The following is an 18,614-nucleotide window of genomic DNA, read 5'->3' on the forward strand; positions in this document are numbered from 1 at the left end:
CACATTGTATCCTGCACACTGCACATAGCAGGGTAGGTAGGGGGGAACCTAGTGTAAGTATTTTAATGGGAACGAAGTATACTCCGTCCACATTAAGACACTTTCGTACCCCATTTTCCGCCGATTGCTGCTTTTACTAAAGCGAAAAATGAAAATATTAAATATTTCATTTCCTTGAATGGGAGTTCCGCAAATTCAAAGCAAAGCTCAGCGTAGAGTTGCACCACTCCAAAATTCGGTGGAAAGCAAGAAACAGGGTCTCTTAATATTAGCTTCCCTATGCCTACCTCACTGGAACTATGACGAGGTGTTCCGCGTTTCAACCGCAATACAACCCTACTCCCCGTAAAATTACTCCAACTACAAAAACATCAGTTGAAATCCTAACACGTTTCCTAGAAAATTTGGACCACCGAAGAGCTTCCGAATGACTGGAACAAAAGTAAGAATGAGATACCATGATGTATATGGAATACAGTGTGACAAAAAAAAATTATAAGGATATGCTAAAACTTATTCATTTATTGCTTAGTAATACTAACACAAAGTAATAATAGAATATATTGTTATCAAATATACCCACGTACATATATGGTATATGTATAGGGAAAATGTATTAAATATGTATTTCTTAGCATTAATATATTGTTATTTGTGAATGTTGTTTTACCAATGAAAAAGACAAAATGTTTAAGTTTTTGTGTTTTTTGTGTGGTCTATATATAAATATAATTGGTGAGTGGAAAATGTGTAATTTTTATTAAATTTGAGAATTCGGAATGTACCTACATGGCATCGTTTCTAGCCAAGGATTAATAAAATTGACTACGCACCGTGTGTGTGTTCTAATGGAATTTATACTTTCCAAAAAAATGTGTAAAAATAAACGATCTTTTTATGCGTAAAATAATAGCTTTGCTTTTGCTCGTATTTGGGTAGTGTATGAATTTATTTGTCCTGTATCAAACGTAAATTATTTTAAACTTCACGATTCGAAACGCGATGTCTTAAATTGAAACGGATACGGATAAGGAGTGTCTTGAAACTACTGAAGCAATCCGAAATAACAATCCTTCAATCTGTTTAGTTATATACATAGATATTATATTAGAGTAACGCCAAGAATATCAAAGATTTGTATTGTTCATTTCTTCGCTCTGGTTTTTGCCTCGACGGCAAAGCGCTGCGTTGAGTTTCGCCACTCAAAACGCAAAGCATCCCGAATTCGGCGAAAAATGGAGAACGAAGTGTCCTAACAGGTTCTCTCTGCCTACCCTGCTGTGTGCGAGATACAACGTGAAGCTGATTTGTAATGTGTTATCGTAATCAACATCACCAAAACACAAACAAAAAATATTTATTAATTCCTATTTGCTTTAATTACAGCCACAGATGGCCTGGACACCCGTACGTATTATTTTTTATACATATTTTCATAATAAATTTTCCTAATATTCTCTTAGACGCCTTGTTCAAAATTTAAAATATTTCTAACTAGGTCACTATGACTATCACTTGTATTTTTTTAAACATAATAAGCAACATTCGACTGGCAATGGTGGTGGGATCGACCCATTTTGGTAAGCCAAGGTGTGGTGTTGAGTTTCACCATTGAACACACAATATCTCGAATTCGCGGAAAACAGAGAGCTGATTGTTTTGACATTGCAGTCTCTTAAATTACTCTTACTATAGCTAATTAGAATTACGTTTTCGTCGATTCAGATTGATAATTGTTTTTATAGACTTTCTATTGTTTTTTCAGAAAAACTAATTTTGGAAGTAAATGGTAGAAGCATAGACGATGAAATTATAAAAACGAATAGTACCAGATTTGATATACGTTATAAAACAATTATTGCTGGAAGTAACTTGAATATCACTTGTAAGATTCATGGAAATGATTTAGAAGAGCCTTCTATTGTAATTAGGGAGGATAAGAAAATTGAAACTGTTTTTCATTGTACAGGTAAAAAAGTAATAAAAAAAAAGTAATAAATACATAATAGCTAATTATAATTATATTAGAAATGTCCCCTCCAGAATGAGTCACACCAATATATCAAAATATTACTATAAGAGTTACTTCTTAATATATCTAATATAAATGAAACAAAAATAACATAAGTATTATTAGTTTCTGTTACATCGAAATCGGACCAGGATTACTAAGCCGCCTTTTTTCTTCACAGCTTTTTTATTTTGGTTACCTTCAAGCTTAGTAGTTACGACGTTTGTAAAGTTCACTTAATATTTTATGTGTTTGTTATTGTGTGAGTGTGACTCATTACGTGGGCACTGATGTATCAAAAACTACTGAACCAATTTTGATAAAATGTGTACTATTCCCTTGGTTGGAATATAATGAATTAAAATTAAAAGAAGCATCTGGATGTGTCTATCATTTTTGGAGAAATTTGAGAACGACATATGGCAAATGTAGTAAATAACTAGTAAGCCTAAATAGATCATATACCTAGTGGCTTTTCCTTTGTTTTTATTAAATTACAATTGTCATCATCAGCCTAATCTTAATTTTATTGCGACGGTTATGGGTTCGATTCCCACTCAAAGCAAATTATGTAATATTCCCAAACAAACTCTATAATCTTTATTTAACCACAGAAGTATATCGGAACGGTCCTTGCAAGAGTATTTCCATACAAATCAATCCACCACCAGGAACAAAGGTAACATGCAAGACGAAGAGCATTAATAGAGCGTACAAATTTTATTTGGATCTCATTAACAAATTACGTAAGTATTAACATTCTAATAAATGATCTACAATAATCAAAATCGTACTTCATACTATAATGTTATAATTTTTTATTACGGAAACCATCAAAATTCATTTTTGATTTATTCAAATTAGCTCAGCTAAAAGCTAGCTAGCTTAGCTAAAATATAAATCAAATCAGCTTCACGCTGTATCCCGCACACAGCAGGGTAGGCAGAGAGAACCTAATGTTAAGACACTCCGTTCCCCACCTTCTGCCGAATTGCGTGTTAAGTGGCAACTCAACGCCGTGCTTTGCTTCTACATCATAAAGATTATTAATAATATTTATTTTTCGGCTGGGAATCAAACCCGCGACATCACGCGTCACAAGCTTATGTCCCTACGCCACGATCGTGTTGGTGATCTGAATTAACCCCCCTCATTTAAAATGTATCATACGCAACTTTTAGACCCGTATTTATAGGCCTACAAAGGAAAACGGCATCACAAGATCGCTCTTAAGATTAATCGCAATTCTCTCAATTCTTAGATCGGTCTATAAATACGGGGAAAATATAAATTTTCACGAAGCTGTGGAAAGTCATAGTTATAGAAAGAAAGATTCATTATATTATTATATATGTAATTTCAGCATTCGTGACTGTATCAATAAATAATAAAAGTTTAGCCGTGGGTCCAGAACACAAGGAATTGACGTATAAGTTTTATCAAAATGAAATCATTCTCGCCAATTGTATGCACAATACGAAGTCATTGTCAGGAATATGGAATTTCAACGGACTTACTAATGAAAGCTATGGTGAGTTGTAATGTAATAGTTAAATGTAATAGTTACTAAAATAATATTAGTGTTTTCTTTACAATCAGCGTTAGAACGATTGTCGATACTCGCTGTAGTAGATGCAGCTATCGGGGTGTTGCGTGAAGATATCGGTGGACCGTTAGCACCTTGGGACCTGTTCCTCTTGCCCATCCGTGGTTAATAGGAGTTTTTTCACCCCTTCTGTGTGAAAGTAGGAGGAGGTAAAAATATAGACTGGCCATGCCAGGCGAGACCGCGATGTAGGTACTTGGGATATCTAGCCTTGCAGAAACTTATGCCTTACCTTTCATGTATTCGTCCATATAGATAACCTCGCTAAGTATTTAGAGTCCTCAATACTTAGTTTCGACCTGTTGTAGCAACATGGTAGTACTACATACAGACGTATGTGTGACTGTGCTTATAGTATGATAAGATTGTAAAGCTTCGTCCCTTATATTTATATGTCTACATATATTTTAAAAGTATCAGGGTAGTAAAGCTGGGTACCTTTAAAATAGTTCTAGGCAAATAAATATAATGAGATTTACTATTTTATTTACAAAAACCAATAAAAAGTTACATTTAGATAGACATTTTTTTTTCTTATGACAAGAAAGTCGCTTGAATGTGTACATTTCTTCGTTACAACAATAGTAAGAGACAATAATTACTAAAGATAGTTAATTTTCAGTAAAAAAAATCAACGATCAAGCAGCAAAGATAGCATTAACTAGTGAAATGAATAACTCATACATAGACTGTGAAGACAGAAGTGACTGTAAAGGAGGGAATTGTCAACCAGCTTTCATTCGAGTTACATTTGTTGCTAAAGGTAAGATCTTTTTGTATGGAAATTGACTTCCTGACGACCTAGAATTATGTAATTTTGCAAAAATTGAGAATTTACAATATTAATAAAGGGAAAAATCGGAAAAAAATCATTACACACTTATACTACTGTAGTTCATTTCAAATGAAATTTATGTATATGTCCGCTCGGTAAATTAATTTGTCAACTTTTATAAATTGGTCTTCCCAGAGACCTACAATCATTATAATGGTATGGAACTTTCGGGGGAAACGTACTGGTACTTCAACTATTTTCAACTTCACGCTGTAGGTATCTCAAACATAGAAGAGTAGGCAAAGGGACCCTAAGAACCTAGTGTTAAGACACTCCGAGGACATTTCAGTATCTCGCTTTCCGCCGAAGCCTAAAGGCATTGCGTGTTGCGAAACTCAACGCTGCGCTTTCCCTGGACGCCAGAGCGAAGAAAAAAATATTTCAGTTCCACGAGTGGAAATCGAATTCACAACTTGTCGCACGCCTGTGCCTATGTAAATTTTAGTAACTATTTTTAAATTAATAGTTACTAAAATTTACATTATGTTACATTTATTGAGACTTTGTCATTTTATATGAATCATATTACGATCTAATTCCATATACAGCCATTCAGTTATCCTTGTTTTATATACATTGGAATATCAACCCTATTATTAAAATGAAAAGGTCTTTTTTCGGTAAATTTATTATATGTCTAAGGAAAAGCTTCAGTAAAGTAACGTTAGGTGATAAAATTATATACCAAATGTGTATAGGACAATGCTAACGTGGTTTAATTCGTACCAAGAATATTGTAAGTACATTTTCATATATTTTAGAGATACTATGTATAAAATTATTAGATTTTAGGGTTCCGTCTCACAAAAGAAAAAAATGGAACTCTTATATCACTTTGTTAAAAAGTCCATCTATACTTGTAGTTCATTCAATTAAAATACATCGACTCGTATTGTAAAGTTGATTTTATTCAAAATTTCTGTGATTTCTAATTTTTCTAAAACTCTGTAATAATTATTCATTTATTGCAAATATTTTGGTAAGAACAACGTGATATTATGGTGTTGTCAATTATTTTTCATAATGTTGCAAAACAATTATTTATGTTTTAAAATCTTTGTTTAGTTTCAGGTTTATTAGGAGAGAATAACAAAGCAAACAGTGAGTACTACTTTTTTATCTGAGGCCCTCCTGGCCCGGTGACACAAGGATGTGAGTGTAATCGCGGCGGTTGTGGTTTCGAATCCCACTCAGGTACTTAATTGAATTATTTAATATTTCATTTTTTCGCTCTGGTAACAAAGGCATGCGCCGCGTTGAATTCCGCCACTCAATAAACAATGTTTTGAGAATTTGGCGGAAAGTGGGGAAAACGAAGTGTCTTAACACTACACTACCTCCTCCCTCTGCCTACCCTGCTATGTGTGAGATACAGCGTGAAGCTAAAAAAATATCTACCTATATATATATATTATACTTTTATAACAATTTTCTAGTATACTTAGTTATATTATTCTTCTTTTTGGACCTTACAAATGTCAAGGTTATTAACTTCATATACAAGTTATTATAAATAAATGATAGCGTTCCTCAGGGTGGTGTCAGAGCCAGGACTTCAATTATTCATTCCCAGGGATAGAAATCGAATTCACAATCGTAGCGCTTTCGGACACTGTCTCACTGGTTCACGGCAACGTTTTTATTATTATTAACCCAATATTTTTATACATTACAGTGCTGTGGATCAAAAACAATGATGATAGTTCTATTATAAATATAAAAGAGCAAAATAACACCAAAATTTTCCACTATAAAGAAAATGATATGATAGATTTCACGTGTTATAGGAAACCAAATATTCCATTTCTATTGACATGGTACAAAGGTAATTGAAAAAGCTTGTTAACCTCACTCTCCCACTCGAAAAAATTAAATATTTATTTAAATTTATATTTCAATTTCTTCGCTTTGGTGTCGAAGCAAAATGCGGCGTTAAGTTCCGCCACTTAACACAAAATGCCTCCAGAAATCGGCGGAAAATGAGGAATGGAGTGGTTTAACAATTTTTTTTTAATTGTCTACTCTGCTGTATGCGGGATTCAGCGTGAAGCTGTTTTATAATTTTTAAGCTTATTTTCTTTAACTGATTCAAAAAAATTGTCTGTTTGACATCACGTATTTATGGGATATTATATAAATGAGATATTTAAGTATGACGATGTAGTTAGGCTTCCAAGATTGTATGGTAAATTACGCAAATACTTCACAAGCATATAAGCGGTGTATAAGCTATTAATAGGGTAAAATTTCTACCACCAGATGTCACGTACCCTAGTATTCAGTTCCCAATCCCATATACATACATATATAATGTTACAGGTAATACAACATTAAATTATACTAATAGTCCATATTTGTCACTCGGTTGGAATAGTCCCTTACGAGAAAAGGATAACGGGATCGAATTCAAATGTACCCTCGACGAGGAACTTGGAAATGATAATGATTTTGGAAACAACGGACAACACTATGAGAGTATAATTAAATTACAATACGATAGTGATGTGACAACAGAGTTACCTGGCATGCATATGGCTGTGAATGATTCGGGTAAGTATAATACTCCGTCCTCTTTTATTCTCCCGAATGCCGCATTTTGTGTTACCAATACGGAGAAATGAAAATAATTCAGTCTCTCGACTGGGGAATCGCACCCACACTCATCGCGTGTAGTTTTAGTAAAGCTCAGTCCTACTACAGAGGCGGTCCGACATCGACACCGTGGCCTCAAAAAAGTATAAAAGACTATTAAATATATAGGTAATATAAGTAAATATGAAAGATTATTTTATTTCATTTAAATATAAAAGTTTAATATAATGGTTTTGCCAAATAAAGGTTATAAACGTAGGTAGGTACTAGAATGATAATAAACAAATATAACTGGTAATTATTACTTCATTTCTGGTAACTACCACTATTGACTCAGCCTTAGCAGTCTTTTTAATATAGTTATATATAATTTACACTGTATTTAAAATTCTCTGATCCAATGAGGCAAGGTCCAGTGTTAAGTTCCTCTACTCAACACGCAATGTTAAGTTTAAAATGAAAAGAGTGTCTTTATATTAGGACTTATTTTTTAACATTACCTTTTCAATTCTATATTTCTTCTAATTTTAATTTCAGATCAGTCAGGCAGTCTAGGAAGATATACATTGATTTTCGGATCGATTACTTTGTTAATTATAATAATAATAGTAGCATTAATCATCATTTTTATGATAATAAGATCAAGAAAACATAAATTAGAGGTAATTGTATTATATGTTATTAAATTACAAAAAAAATTTAAAGCAGATGGAGTTACTGCCGAGATGATAAAATTTGGTGGGCCACGCTTCTTGGATTTGTTCTGGTTTATTATTTATATATTTTCCATTTTCCAGGACGAGCTCCGTCTCCGAACACCAAATTCCTCAATAAAATCACAAAGCATTGATTCTGTAGTGCAACTAAACAATACATATTCAAATCCAAAAGACGCTAACTTAGAAATATCTACTGATAACAGCATTTACGAAATTGATAAAGCATACAGTACTCCCTTCAGTGAAACTAAAGAAGTATACGCTCTGCCTGTTCCTAAGAAATTTAGGACGAACACACCAAAAGCAGTGATAGATCGTAATAATAAAAATCAATATTATTCATATGCGAGGAATTTTAAAAATGATTTCAGATATGAAAATTCTACAGGACCGTATGAAAATTGTAATTCTACTAGTGATGGTCAAAGTTCGTTATACTCGGAGATTAATCCATATTGATAGATATTAACAAGGAACCTAGTGTTAAGACACTCCGTTTCCCACGCACCGCTCATTTTCCCAGACATCGGGTGTTATGTGGCGGACCTCAACGCCGCGCTTTGTCTTGTTACCTTAGCGAGGAAATGGTATTTCATTCTCCCGAAGGGGAATCGAATCCACAACCGTAAAACTTCCTTGACTTCTAAGTTTGACCAAAATATTAATAAAAGGCCTACTCTAAGATTATATGGTTATTCTCCACAAATTGTAATTTTTTGAATTGGCTTACATTATTTAATAGAATTATTCTTTGTTAATATATGTAGATATAATTAACTTCTTTTTTATTAAAATGAGGAAGCCTTAATTTCAACTTAATATAATTAAAATGTAGGTTAAAATTTAAAAAATATTAAAATTCGTAAATAAATGAATGAAAGAGTTAAACTTATACAATCTATGATCGTAAGAGTTATGCTAGTTACAGGTTCTATTCCTTGTCCATATTGTCAACGTCACGATGTCACACTTTTTTTGTAAATAATTTCAAAGTGCTATAACTTTTTCAATTATTGTGCTGTTTTAGAATATTTTGGTAGTAGTATTTATTTATTTAATATTCTTTTATATTTAATAAATAAAAGAAAATGTAAACTTCCTCATTGAAGTAAAATTGTAATAGCTCATATGTATTTATTACTATAAACTATTATCATATTCATAGGTATATATTTAAATATAAAAAAATAAAAACTACATGTGAAATAAATATCATTTTTAAAATAAATTGTTTCTTTTTTAAATTTTAGGAAGTATAATCGTCTTATGAATTTATGCACATAAATTAGTAATGTTTTTTTGTTTTTATTTTCACAGTAAATTTACATTTAAAATAAAAAAATAAGATGAAAAATTATATTAATAATGATGTTTTTAAATATATATTTTTTTATTTTCACAGTGAAAAATTCTGTAATTCTTTTGAATTTCTCAAGAAAATGGTTCAAATCCTATTTTATTTTCACACTATGTTCGGAATATAGTAGATAAGGAGATAGAACCTAGTGTTAAGACACTCCGTTCTCCACCTTCCGAAATTCACTTCACTGCATGTTGAGTGATGGAACCCGACGCCATTCTCTTATTTGCCAGAGGGGAAAAAAACAGCTTTACGTTATATCTCGCACACAACAGCGTAGGCAGAGAGGACCTAGTGTTAAGACACTTCGTTCCCAACTTTCAACTCGGAACTCAATGCCGGGCTTTTGCCTTGGTGTCAGAGTGGGGAAAATGATAACATTTTATCTATAGGTACATTTCTAAAAGCGGGAATCGAACAGACGCTGACCCACTGCGAAGCGATGGCCGTTAAAATCCTGCTACATTAAAATTTATATACGGATTTTACACATTCATAGAAGTGCATATAATAAGAATAATTAAATTATATCTTAAGTTATTTATTATTAATATTTTGTACTAGAGGTCCGTGCGGCTCCGCCTGCTTGAAATATACAAATTTTTATTTAAGTGTATTTAAGCGGCCAAGCGCAAGTCAGACTCGCCCACAGAGGGTACCAATTTCAGGAACTTTTGTCGAACTAAGTACTTTAAATTGACATAACTTTTTTATTTGTGAACCGCTTGTAATAAAATAAATCCTAGGTGTTTTCAGAAGATTGCCATAATTCAATAGTGAAAGATCTAAACGGCATCTAAATCGGTTAAGCCAATTCTGAGATTAGCGATAACAAATGCACAGACAAAAATTTTAAAATTCATTATTTTGGGTTCTGTTACGTTTAGAAAGGTTCCCAATAACATTTTTTTTAAATATCTTCCAAGTACAGACACCGAAGCTCTTACAAATTAATATTATAAATATAGATTACTGTAACGAGTCAAAATTTGTGAAGTAAAAAGTAAATTTAAATGAGTCATATTTAAAAAAACGTATTGAGCCTCTCACACTGCAATACTATGGTACAAATAAAACAAAAAATAAATAAAAAATAAAATCATTTATTGAAAAAATATTTCATTTACTTAGACTACAAGAAAAATACATACATAAAGAACCTTTGGTAAAAAAATGTTAAGTACAAAAATATAAGTGCAATGTGCATTTATTAAATAACCAGAAAAAAATAATTTCTTAGCTTATAATACGATTTGGAGAAACAAAAAGTTTGCGATTATATCACTCTGACTTTAGTTTCAGTTTATTATTTTTTTTTATCTTTAGATCGAAAAATCATCTATATATATTTTTTAGGTTCACACTGTACCCTACACATAACCTGGTAAGCAGAGTGAATCTGAGAGCCTAGTGTTAAGATACAGGGTGAGTCATATTGAACTTTCCGATTTCAATAAGGTGTGTATTAAAAACAAAGCGACATGCAGTAAAAATTATTTTATTGTTTGAAAGCACATAACATGCAGTTTTAATTTAGTTGGTTTTAAAAATGATATCCTGTAAATGTCTACCTCCATTGACCACACACTGCTGAAGCCTTTCCCGGAAGTTGTCCATTACTCGTCGAGTCATATTCAGCGGAATAGCATTGATTTCTTCCGTGATTGCAGCCTTCAGTTCATCGATGGTTCGGGGACGATGCGTGTACACCTTTTCCTTCAGGTAACCCCAGAGAAAGAAATCCCAGGGGGTTAAATCAGGTGATCTCGGCGGCCACCCAACGTCACCTCGTGCGGGGGATCTGCTGAATGTCGCGGCATAAATTTGTTCGTGTGTCTAAGTCTCTAACTGTTAATTCTTGCACTACCTGAATCTTGTATGGGTGAAATTTAAGGTCTCTATGCAGTATTCTGCGGACACTACTGAAAGATAATCCTAGTGAAGCGGCATGTTTCCGAACAGAACGCCGAGGGGATTGTTGAATTGAAGCCCGCACTCTATCCACGTTTTCCGCTGACGTTGACGTCCTAATTCGGCCTTGTGGTCTTGTTTTTAATGCTGATGATGTTGCTCTAAAATTTGATACCCAATTTCTGATTGTTGGTCCAGTGGGAATGGGATCACGTCGACCAATAGCAAAATGTAAACGGAACGCACGCTGTGTTGTGATCACGGAGCCGCCATTTTTAATAAACTCTTCAACTACGAACGCACGATGTTGTCCCGACCAAGCCATTGCTCACACTAAAACTGCATGTCATGGCGCGTCTAATGACACCATCCCCACCCTTCTACTCCTTCCCTTCTTCGTGCAACGTCCTTCCAAAACCGGAAAGTTCAATATGACTCACCCTGTACTTCGTTCCCATTAAGGCGCTTACGTCCCCACTATTCTATCCCTGTATGTATATTATAATTTAATTTGACAATATACATGTATACTAAATACATAAAAAAATACCAACAACAGAAATGAAAGTGCATGTCAATTAAGTCTCAAGTGAATTAACAGACACTTATCTGTCAGTTACTTTATTTGTCCTCTCCTAATTAATATTGCTCCCTATAAAATATATTGAAGTTTTGTGTATTTTTAATTTCAATGTGCAGATTTTAACCCGTGTTTCTTCTACACTATTCAAGTTGTAGACAGTTAAAAATCAAATTGCTTCACGCTGTATCCCGCACACATCAGGGTAGGCAGAGGGAATATAATGTTAACCCACTCCATTCCCCACTTTCCGCCAAATTCTAGAAAGATAAACTAAGATTATAGATATTATTAATACATATAAAAATATAAAATTATCATATGAATTAATTATATTTAAAGGTTTATCCGTCTCTTTATCTGTTAGTTAAGCTATAAGATTCAAGAACTTTTACAATTTGGCAAAATTTATTGAATGTCATGCTAAAACTTCAATATATCTACAATCCTAGGTGCAAATCTTTTATATTCTCTAATCTCTTTATCTTAATAATAATACTTTATATAAATTCTTCATAAAAATATAACAAAAAAAAAACAATACTTTTTCTATAATTTAGACCTTTCCTTTATAAGGTCTAGCCAAAATTTAATTCTTTCGAAGTTGGGGTAGGGCTGTACTTGTATATCTTCCTCTACGTTCAGGCAAAGTCTTGTTTGACTGTTGTAGGGTTTCCATTCCAGATGTTTTAAAGAGGGATTCCTGTAAAAGGAGTTTAAATAGAAACATAATTTAGAAAACTTAGACTTAGAATAGAATATTCTGTATTGAGAACAAAAGATACAAATAAAACAAAGCAAATAAAAACCAAAGGCGGTCCTATTGCTTCCAGCTATCTTTTACAGACAACCTTTAGTGAATAAAGAGACCAATTATAAAATAAAATGGGAATATCGTAACAGTGCACAGGTAAATTAAAGAAAACATTATATTATTACAAAGTCGCGCTTTGACTCGCTACTAGAGCGAAGAAATTAAATATGAAATATTTAATTTCCTCGAGTGGTAATCGAACCGAGAACCATCGCGTTTACAATTTGAATCGCAACGATATCATATCATTATTTATATCTTAAGCCATTTCCTTATTTAAACATGTTTAATTCAAATTGAAGTTAATTATTGTTAAATATTCCGACAGATTTTTTTGTGTACAATAAAAATATTATATACAAAAAGAACTTTAAGCCATAACTGACGTCATCATGACGCAATTAAAATATGTATTACTGTGCAAAATATTAGTTAGAAGTGATATTTCAATTAATAATAAAATATAATATATTATGTTAATAATATAATATACGTGGGTATTTCTCTAATTCAATATAATCAATTGCGGCGTTAGGTTCCGCTGTGTAGAAATCAACGTTAGAAACGATGGTTTGAATCATTCCTTTTATTCAAATCTTTAACCGTAAAAAAAATGCAGTCGTTCCAACTCTTTAATTAACCATAGTGTTTGAAGACTTACCCAGTTTTAGCAAAATTAGTCAGCATATCATTCATCGTATCGGCAACCATCCAATCCTTGTCAGTTGCCACCTGCGCTTTACTTTGCCTATAGAAAATATATTGAATAAGATCCCCATGAGTAGCCCCTTTGAACCCGAGTTTCTTCATCACTCTAAGATTCATATTACCCATATACCCAAATCTACATAAATATAGATTGTCTTGGAATTTCGACAAATGTTCCAAAGTAAAAAATATGTCTCTGGCAAAATAATGATCAGTAAATAATTTTAAATATTCATTTCTTAAAGAGTCATCGGGTTTTTGACCTTTGAAATAGAAATTTTGAATGGAATCCACAAATTTTAACGCTTTTGCGGTATTATGTTCTATAGAAAGGTATCTGGGAATAAAGTATTGGAGATCTTCCTCAAAAAGAATATTGCCATGTCCATCTTGTCGTAAGAACAAAGCTCCTTCATCCGAATGTAACGTCAGAATAATTGGAACTTTCGTAAATCGATGTTCTCTTATGGCAACTATTGGTGATTTTTCGAAAAATCGTTGAACATTATCAAATTTCCTTTCAATAACTGGCAATAATAGTGAATTAATTATTGAAGGTGGTCGATTCATTTCTGCTGAAATGAAAGCGTAAAGCAAATCTTCGGCTGGTGAATTTAAGAATATTTCATATAGTTCTTTCTCATCGCGCGTATTTTTGTTTAAGTAAGTGGCTATACCACTGGCTATGTCAATCGGATCTTCTTCAACTATATATAATTCTGCTAGAGACGTTCCAGATTGACAAATTATCTTGTCAAATAGGCCGTCAGCCATTTTGCTTGTCATTAACGACATTGCAATTGCCGCACCGGCACTTTCTCCTTGGACTGTAATATTATTACTGTCCCCATTGAAATTGACTATATTTCTTTTAACCCATTCCAAGGCCATAACTGTATCTTTTAAACCTGCATTCCCGGGAATTTCGGGAATATTGAGACACAAAAATCCGAATATGTTTAATCTGTAATTAATAGTCACTAGAATAACATCACGTTCTATAAAAAAGTTAGGACTATAATAATCCCCATATCCTATCGTCAAACGGCCACCGTGAATGAAGAAAATGACTGGTAATCTTTTTAATTCTTCATTTGGTAACTTTGGTGTGTAAATATTTAGATATAAACAGTCTTCGGAACCTTCTGGAACGCCTTTTCCCAGGGGATTAATTTGGGTACTTTTATTTCCTGGTTTCGTCGCATCTCTTGCACCAGACCAATTATCAGGTTTTTCAGGTGCCTGAAATGTTTTAATTACTTTTCAGATTATTATTATTGTGCTATTTATAAAAGTTGGCGGCAAGAGAGGTAGGTGGAGACCCGCTCGCATACACTACAACTGAATTTACTTTTTTTATTTTGTTTGAAAGCTAAATTCCTCAGTAGCGCTATAGACTATATAGAATTACGGTTTAATTCTTAATTAGCCTTAAATAACGTAATAACAATAATTAAGAACGCAATCGTGTTACTTCAACATGGTGCACTGCAGGAATAGTTAAATAGAGATAATGAGTAGGAAGACTGTACTACAAAAACATTTAATTTCATTAGTTTTATTTTAATAAAATATATAAAATATTATTTTAATAAAGTCCGCGACTTTATATATTATGTATCTGTTATAAAAAAATCAGTATAAGACATATTGTGACTAAAAATAATAAACAATTGCAAAATGATCCTTATTAAATACCTACCTTAAATCTAAGGACACCAACCGGTGGTTTAGCATAGGGTATACCCTCAAAACTATAATATTTGCGACCATTATGCGTTTGACACTCTTTGCCCTGCAATATGCCTTGCTCCACTTTCACTTGACAGGACATCTGGAACAATCAGGATCTGTTTATTTATATATAAAGAACACCGTTCCGTCACTTTCCGACACAAAGTGGAGAACGGCAGTGTCTTAATGGGAAGATAGTGTCTTAACATTAAGTTCTCAGGTTTCGTCTGCCTACCATGTTATGTGCGTGATACAGCGTGAAGCAGAAACAATTTTCTAGACGTCTGTTCCAAAATATGCACAAAACTGATATAAAATTAAAACTTGCCTTGAATTCACTTTTAAAGCGATCTTTGAATATAATTAATTACAAAAAACAATTAAAAATGTTCCTTCACGGTCACTGCACACAAATGTACAGTGTCAAAATGTCAGGACGGAACTAATATATAGCACTTAATAGTCACAGTTTATTTATTTAATAATTTAGTCTATACTTCTATACTAATATAATAAAGCGGAAGAGTCTGTTTGTTTGTTTGTTTGAACGCTAAGATCTCTGGATCTACTGGACCGATTTACTTTGTTTTTGTTTTGTATGAAAGATGCATTCTTCAGAAGTGCTATAGGCCATATAACATCACATTGCACATATATACTAAAATATTAAAATACTTTCTAATTTGACATGCAATTTATTATGCCATGTTAATAACTACCGTCGCGTCGCTACGCGACCGTTACCACGACATTTTGATATTCATCCTTATGAAAATAAATATAATAGTCACTTTTAGCATGTTATCTAGATTGAAATTATAGTTAACTGTATAACATTCTCATAAATAATTAAGGAGATGTCATCACGTCATGTTCGAATCATCGAAATGACCTAGCCTTCGGGCGGCATAGTATGAGTATGACCGACGCGAAAATATTCTTATACTTCAAGCAGGCGTAGCCGCGTCCGGGTCCACTAGTACTTTAATATACGAACTTAAACATAAAACAGATGCAAGTTTAAACAAATGAAAAATGGTGTAAAGGCACCATACAGGCAAAAAAACATGGATATTGGTTATTAATTTATTGCTTCACTTTCACGTAAACCCGTTTCTTACACTTGACACCGCACACTTACACTATTTCAGTATTACACTTTTTGCACAGTTACAGCAATGACACTGACCAGCACTTGAACACATTCGATCATGCGAATTTGACGACTAGAATAAGCTACGGTCGAAACGGACCTGCATCTGAAAGTAACATAGCACCAACACCTATTTTACACGCATATGCGTGTACTTCCGTTTCTGCATTTTAGTCTCTATCTCTCTCTCTCTAGTATCTAAATTAAAGTTAATTTTAGTTGTGTTAACGCTTCTTTTTCCTTTTCATGAGTCCAAATTGATTTTGTATCATTTAACAATTATATTTGTATCATAACAATTGAGTAAGAGGTTCAGCAATGAGACAGAGCGTTAATAAACTTGATAAAATATAATTGAGAACTATCACTGTTACTATTAATACAATCTGTACCTTCATGGCGACGCTTACTTGAAGCAGCACCATCTTCGTCGTCTTCCTTACATGCAGCACTTGCATGGCTATCACGCGGGCGGCCAACATGCTATTCGCCTTTTGCTCACGGACACGGGCGCTGAGACGTGCTTGTTCCTCACATCGACATCTACTGTGCCTTCGATGGTAGCTACTGCTACTTGGACTGCGACTATGACTTCATCTACGACTTCGGTCATTACTACCATAACGATCGCATAGACGTTCCACGTCGTGCGTCGGTCGGTCCGCTTGGGCGTAGTTGCAACACCAGTCATCTAGGTATTGGATCTCACTTCAGATATGTGTCAAAGAGTCAGGAGGGGATTAACAATTTATTGTTTCACTTTCACACATACATTTTCCACTGATTCAGTAAAACACTTTACACTTCTACTCATTTTTTATGTACAGTTACAGTGACACTGATTATACGCATTTGAACACCGTGACAAATTTACACCTTACGTAAGGCAGAATAACGACGTACTGACTCAATCAATCTAAAACTTCCGTGAATATAACCATAGCCTCATTCTTGTATTATTAATTATGTTGGTATTATTATTTTATTTTCTGTAAAGTTAGCAAATTCATCTAAAAGAAGGTAGACATAGGTGAAAAAGACTATAAAAGCAATCCAATTGTGTTAATTGAAGAAGTTGCTTGTAGGCAACGGGCCTTATTGGGAGGAAACTTGTGTGACATATTGTTAATGGGTGATAAAATTAAAAATTAAATCAGTTTCTCACTGTATCCCGCATACATACCCTACCAGGGTAGGCAGAGGGAACCTAGTGTTAATACACTTTGTTCCCCACTTTCCGCTGAATTTTAGAGGCATTGCGTGTTGAGTTGTGGAACTCGATGCCGCGCTTTTTTCCATGACACCAAAGCAAACAAATGGAAATATAGATTTAAATAAATATTTCATCTCCTCAAGTGCTCTACTAATTCTACCAGTCATCATACTAATGAATTCCACTAGGTACTCTCTTTTCACACTGCTATATATGAAAAAATTAAAAATTAATTATTTAGTATATATAGTATGTTTTTTTATGACAAAATAATATTTTTTATTATTACCAGCTAATTTAACAATATATTTATGAAGAGAGAGAGAATAAGTCAGTGTGTATAAAAAAATTTCAACATTCTTATTATTTATCTTTTTTTTTATTTGTTTCAATGCCTACTTAGAGGAAAGATTGTGTTGATGTTTCTATTTTGACCCTTACCCAATCTTAATGTCTTTAAAATGGATAGAAACTAGAATATCTAGACTAGTGAAAAATGTAGATGAGTAAACAGAAAAGACACCACAACAAAATCATAATGGTTAGGAATATTTACTTAAAAGAAATAAAAGAACAAAATATTTTAAATTAAAAATAATGCAAGTATTTTATAGATTTACTCACCGCTATTCGCTAATGTAATATGTATAGGAAATAAAGTTTCTCTTATGTTGTTACAAAGTCATTCTTTTGCTTAATCGTTAATTATTATGATAATTATTATTTTATTTTATTATTTACAATTTACATACATTGTTACTATTATTTTTTGACGTCTGTCAGTGTCAATCAAGGAACATACTCTATATCTATATACGAGTAAATGTGTTCTGTGCTCTATATGCTCATCTCATGCAAAAGTCATGTCACTAAAAAGATTTTGATATAGGGCTGTGCTGGGAAATATTTGTTTTAAATTTATAAACAAAATATCATATTTATTTTAAAAAGTTAGTACCGAAATATAAAGAAGAACTTATATTTTAGTAAATTTGTAGGTAACAAGCATATTACAAATTGATATTTTTTTATATTCTCTCTCTATTAAGAGTATAGACATAGAGCCAACGTATTCGTCGTTTCGATTGATCTCACTATACGAGTATATTTTCCTAAACATACTTACATAAAGGAGGTTTTATAGTATACTAAAATAATATGACTTGTTGCTATAATTGATATAAAATATTAAAGAGAATATACTATAGTTTACTATAACATTACATACATTTTTTTATATAATGCAGATATCACGCCCTATTATAATAATGTAAAAATAATAAAATTTTCCTACGACTTCATTAAACAAGCTACAGCGATTAGGGAAATTTTGTTTAAAATTGATTGCAATGTTGCTAGATTTACAACTAAATTATTA

The 18,614-nt window shown here is 32.8% G+C and overlaps 2 protein-coding genes across 3 annotated transcripts; one reads left to right on the plus strand and one right to left on the minus strand.

The window, feature by feature from the left end:
* The first annotated feature begins 586 nt into the window (after positions 1-586).
* LOC146528111 (uncharacterized) lies at positions 587-8,951 on the plus strand. Its single transcript, XM_085205120.1, has 11 exons — positions 587-735; positions 1,387-1,407; positions 1,766-1,969; positions 2,626-2,757; positions 3,375-3,542; positions 4,240-4,380; positions 5,518-5,553; positions 6,128-6,277; positions 6,772-7,002; positions 7,582-7,706; positions 7,842-8,951. Exons 1-11 carry the CDS (start codon positions 687-689, stop codon positions 8,220-8,222), a joined length of 1,638 nt encoding a protein of 545 aa, XP_085061246.1. The 5' UTR covers positions 587-686; the 3' UTR covers positions 8,223-8,951.
* Positions 8,952-11,474: 2,523 nt separating this feature from the next.
* LOC146528112 (esterase FE4-like) lies at positions 11,475-18,097 on the minus strand. Of its 2 annotated transcripts, none has more exons than XM_085205249.1 (4): positions 17,861-18,018; positions 14,839-14,970; positions 13,090-14,378; positions 11,475-12,317 (listed from the first exon to the last, which is right to left on the minus strand). In XM_085205249.1, exons 2-4 carry the CDS (start codon positions 14,968-14,970, stop codon positions 12,164-12,166), a joined length of 1,575 nt encoding a protein of 524 aa, XP_085061375.1. In that variant the 5' UTR covers positions 17,861-18,018; the 3' UTR covers positions 11,475-12,163. The 2 variants fall into 2 exon arrangements, with proteins under 2 accessions (XP_085061375.1, XP_085061376.1); XM_085205250.1 differs by having other exon boundaries at positions 12,022-12,317; positions 17,989-18,097.
* Positions 18,098-18,614: the final 517 nt, after the last annotated feature.

Source organism: Heliconius melpomene, chromosome 20 (assembly GCF_056956725.1).
Source record: "Heliconius melpomene rosina isolate 202511_hmr_F chromosome 20, ASM5695672v1, whole genome shotgun sequence".
In the NCBI taxonomy this organism is placed as follows: Eukaryota; Metazoa; Arthropoda; class Insecta; order Lepidoptera; family Nymphalidae; genus Heliconius; species Heliconius melpomene.

Bases quoted from the DNA above. Each gene is read 5' to 3' on its own strand.
- LOC146528111 (XM_085205120.1), top strand. From the start codon at position 687: ATGTTTAAGTTTTTGTGTTTTTTGTGTGGTCTATATATAAATATAATT. The intron at 4,381-5,517 runs GTAAGATCTTTT...ATCTTTGTTTAG, and splicing joins AGTTACATTTGTTGCTAAAG to TTTCAGGTTTATTAGGAGAG. The intron at 5,554-6,127 runs GTGAGTACTACT...TATACATTACAG, and splicing joins AGAGAATAACAAAGCAAACA to TGCTGTGGATCAAAAACAAT.
- LOC146528112 (XM_085205249.1), bottom strand. From the start codon at position 14,970: ATGTCCTGTCAAGTGAAAGTGGAGCAAGGCATATTGCAGGGCAAAGAG. The intron at 14,379-14,838 runs GTAGGTATTTAA...AAAACATTTCAG, and splicing joins TTGGTGTCCTTAGATTTAAG to GCACCTGAAAAACCTGATAA. The intron at 12,318-13,089 runs GTAAGTCTTCAA...CTCCTTTTACAG, and splicing joins ACTAATTTTGCTAAAACTGG to GAATCCCTCTTTAAAACATC.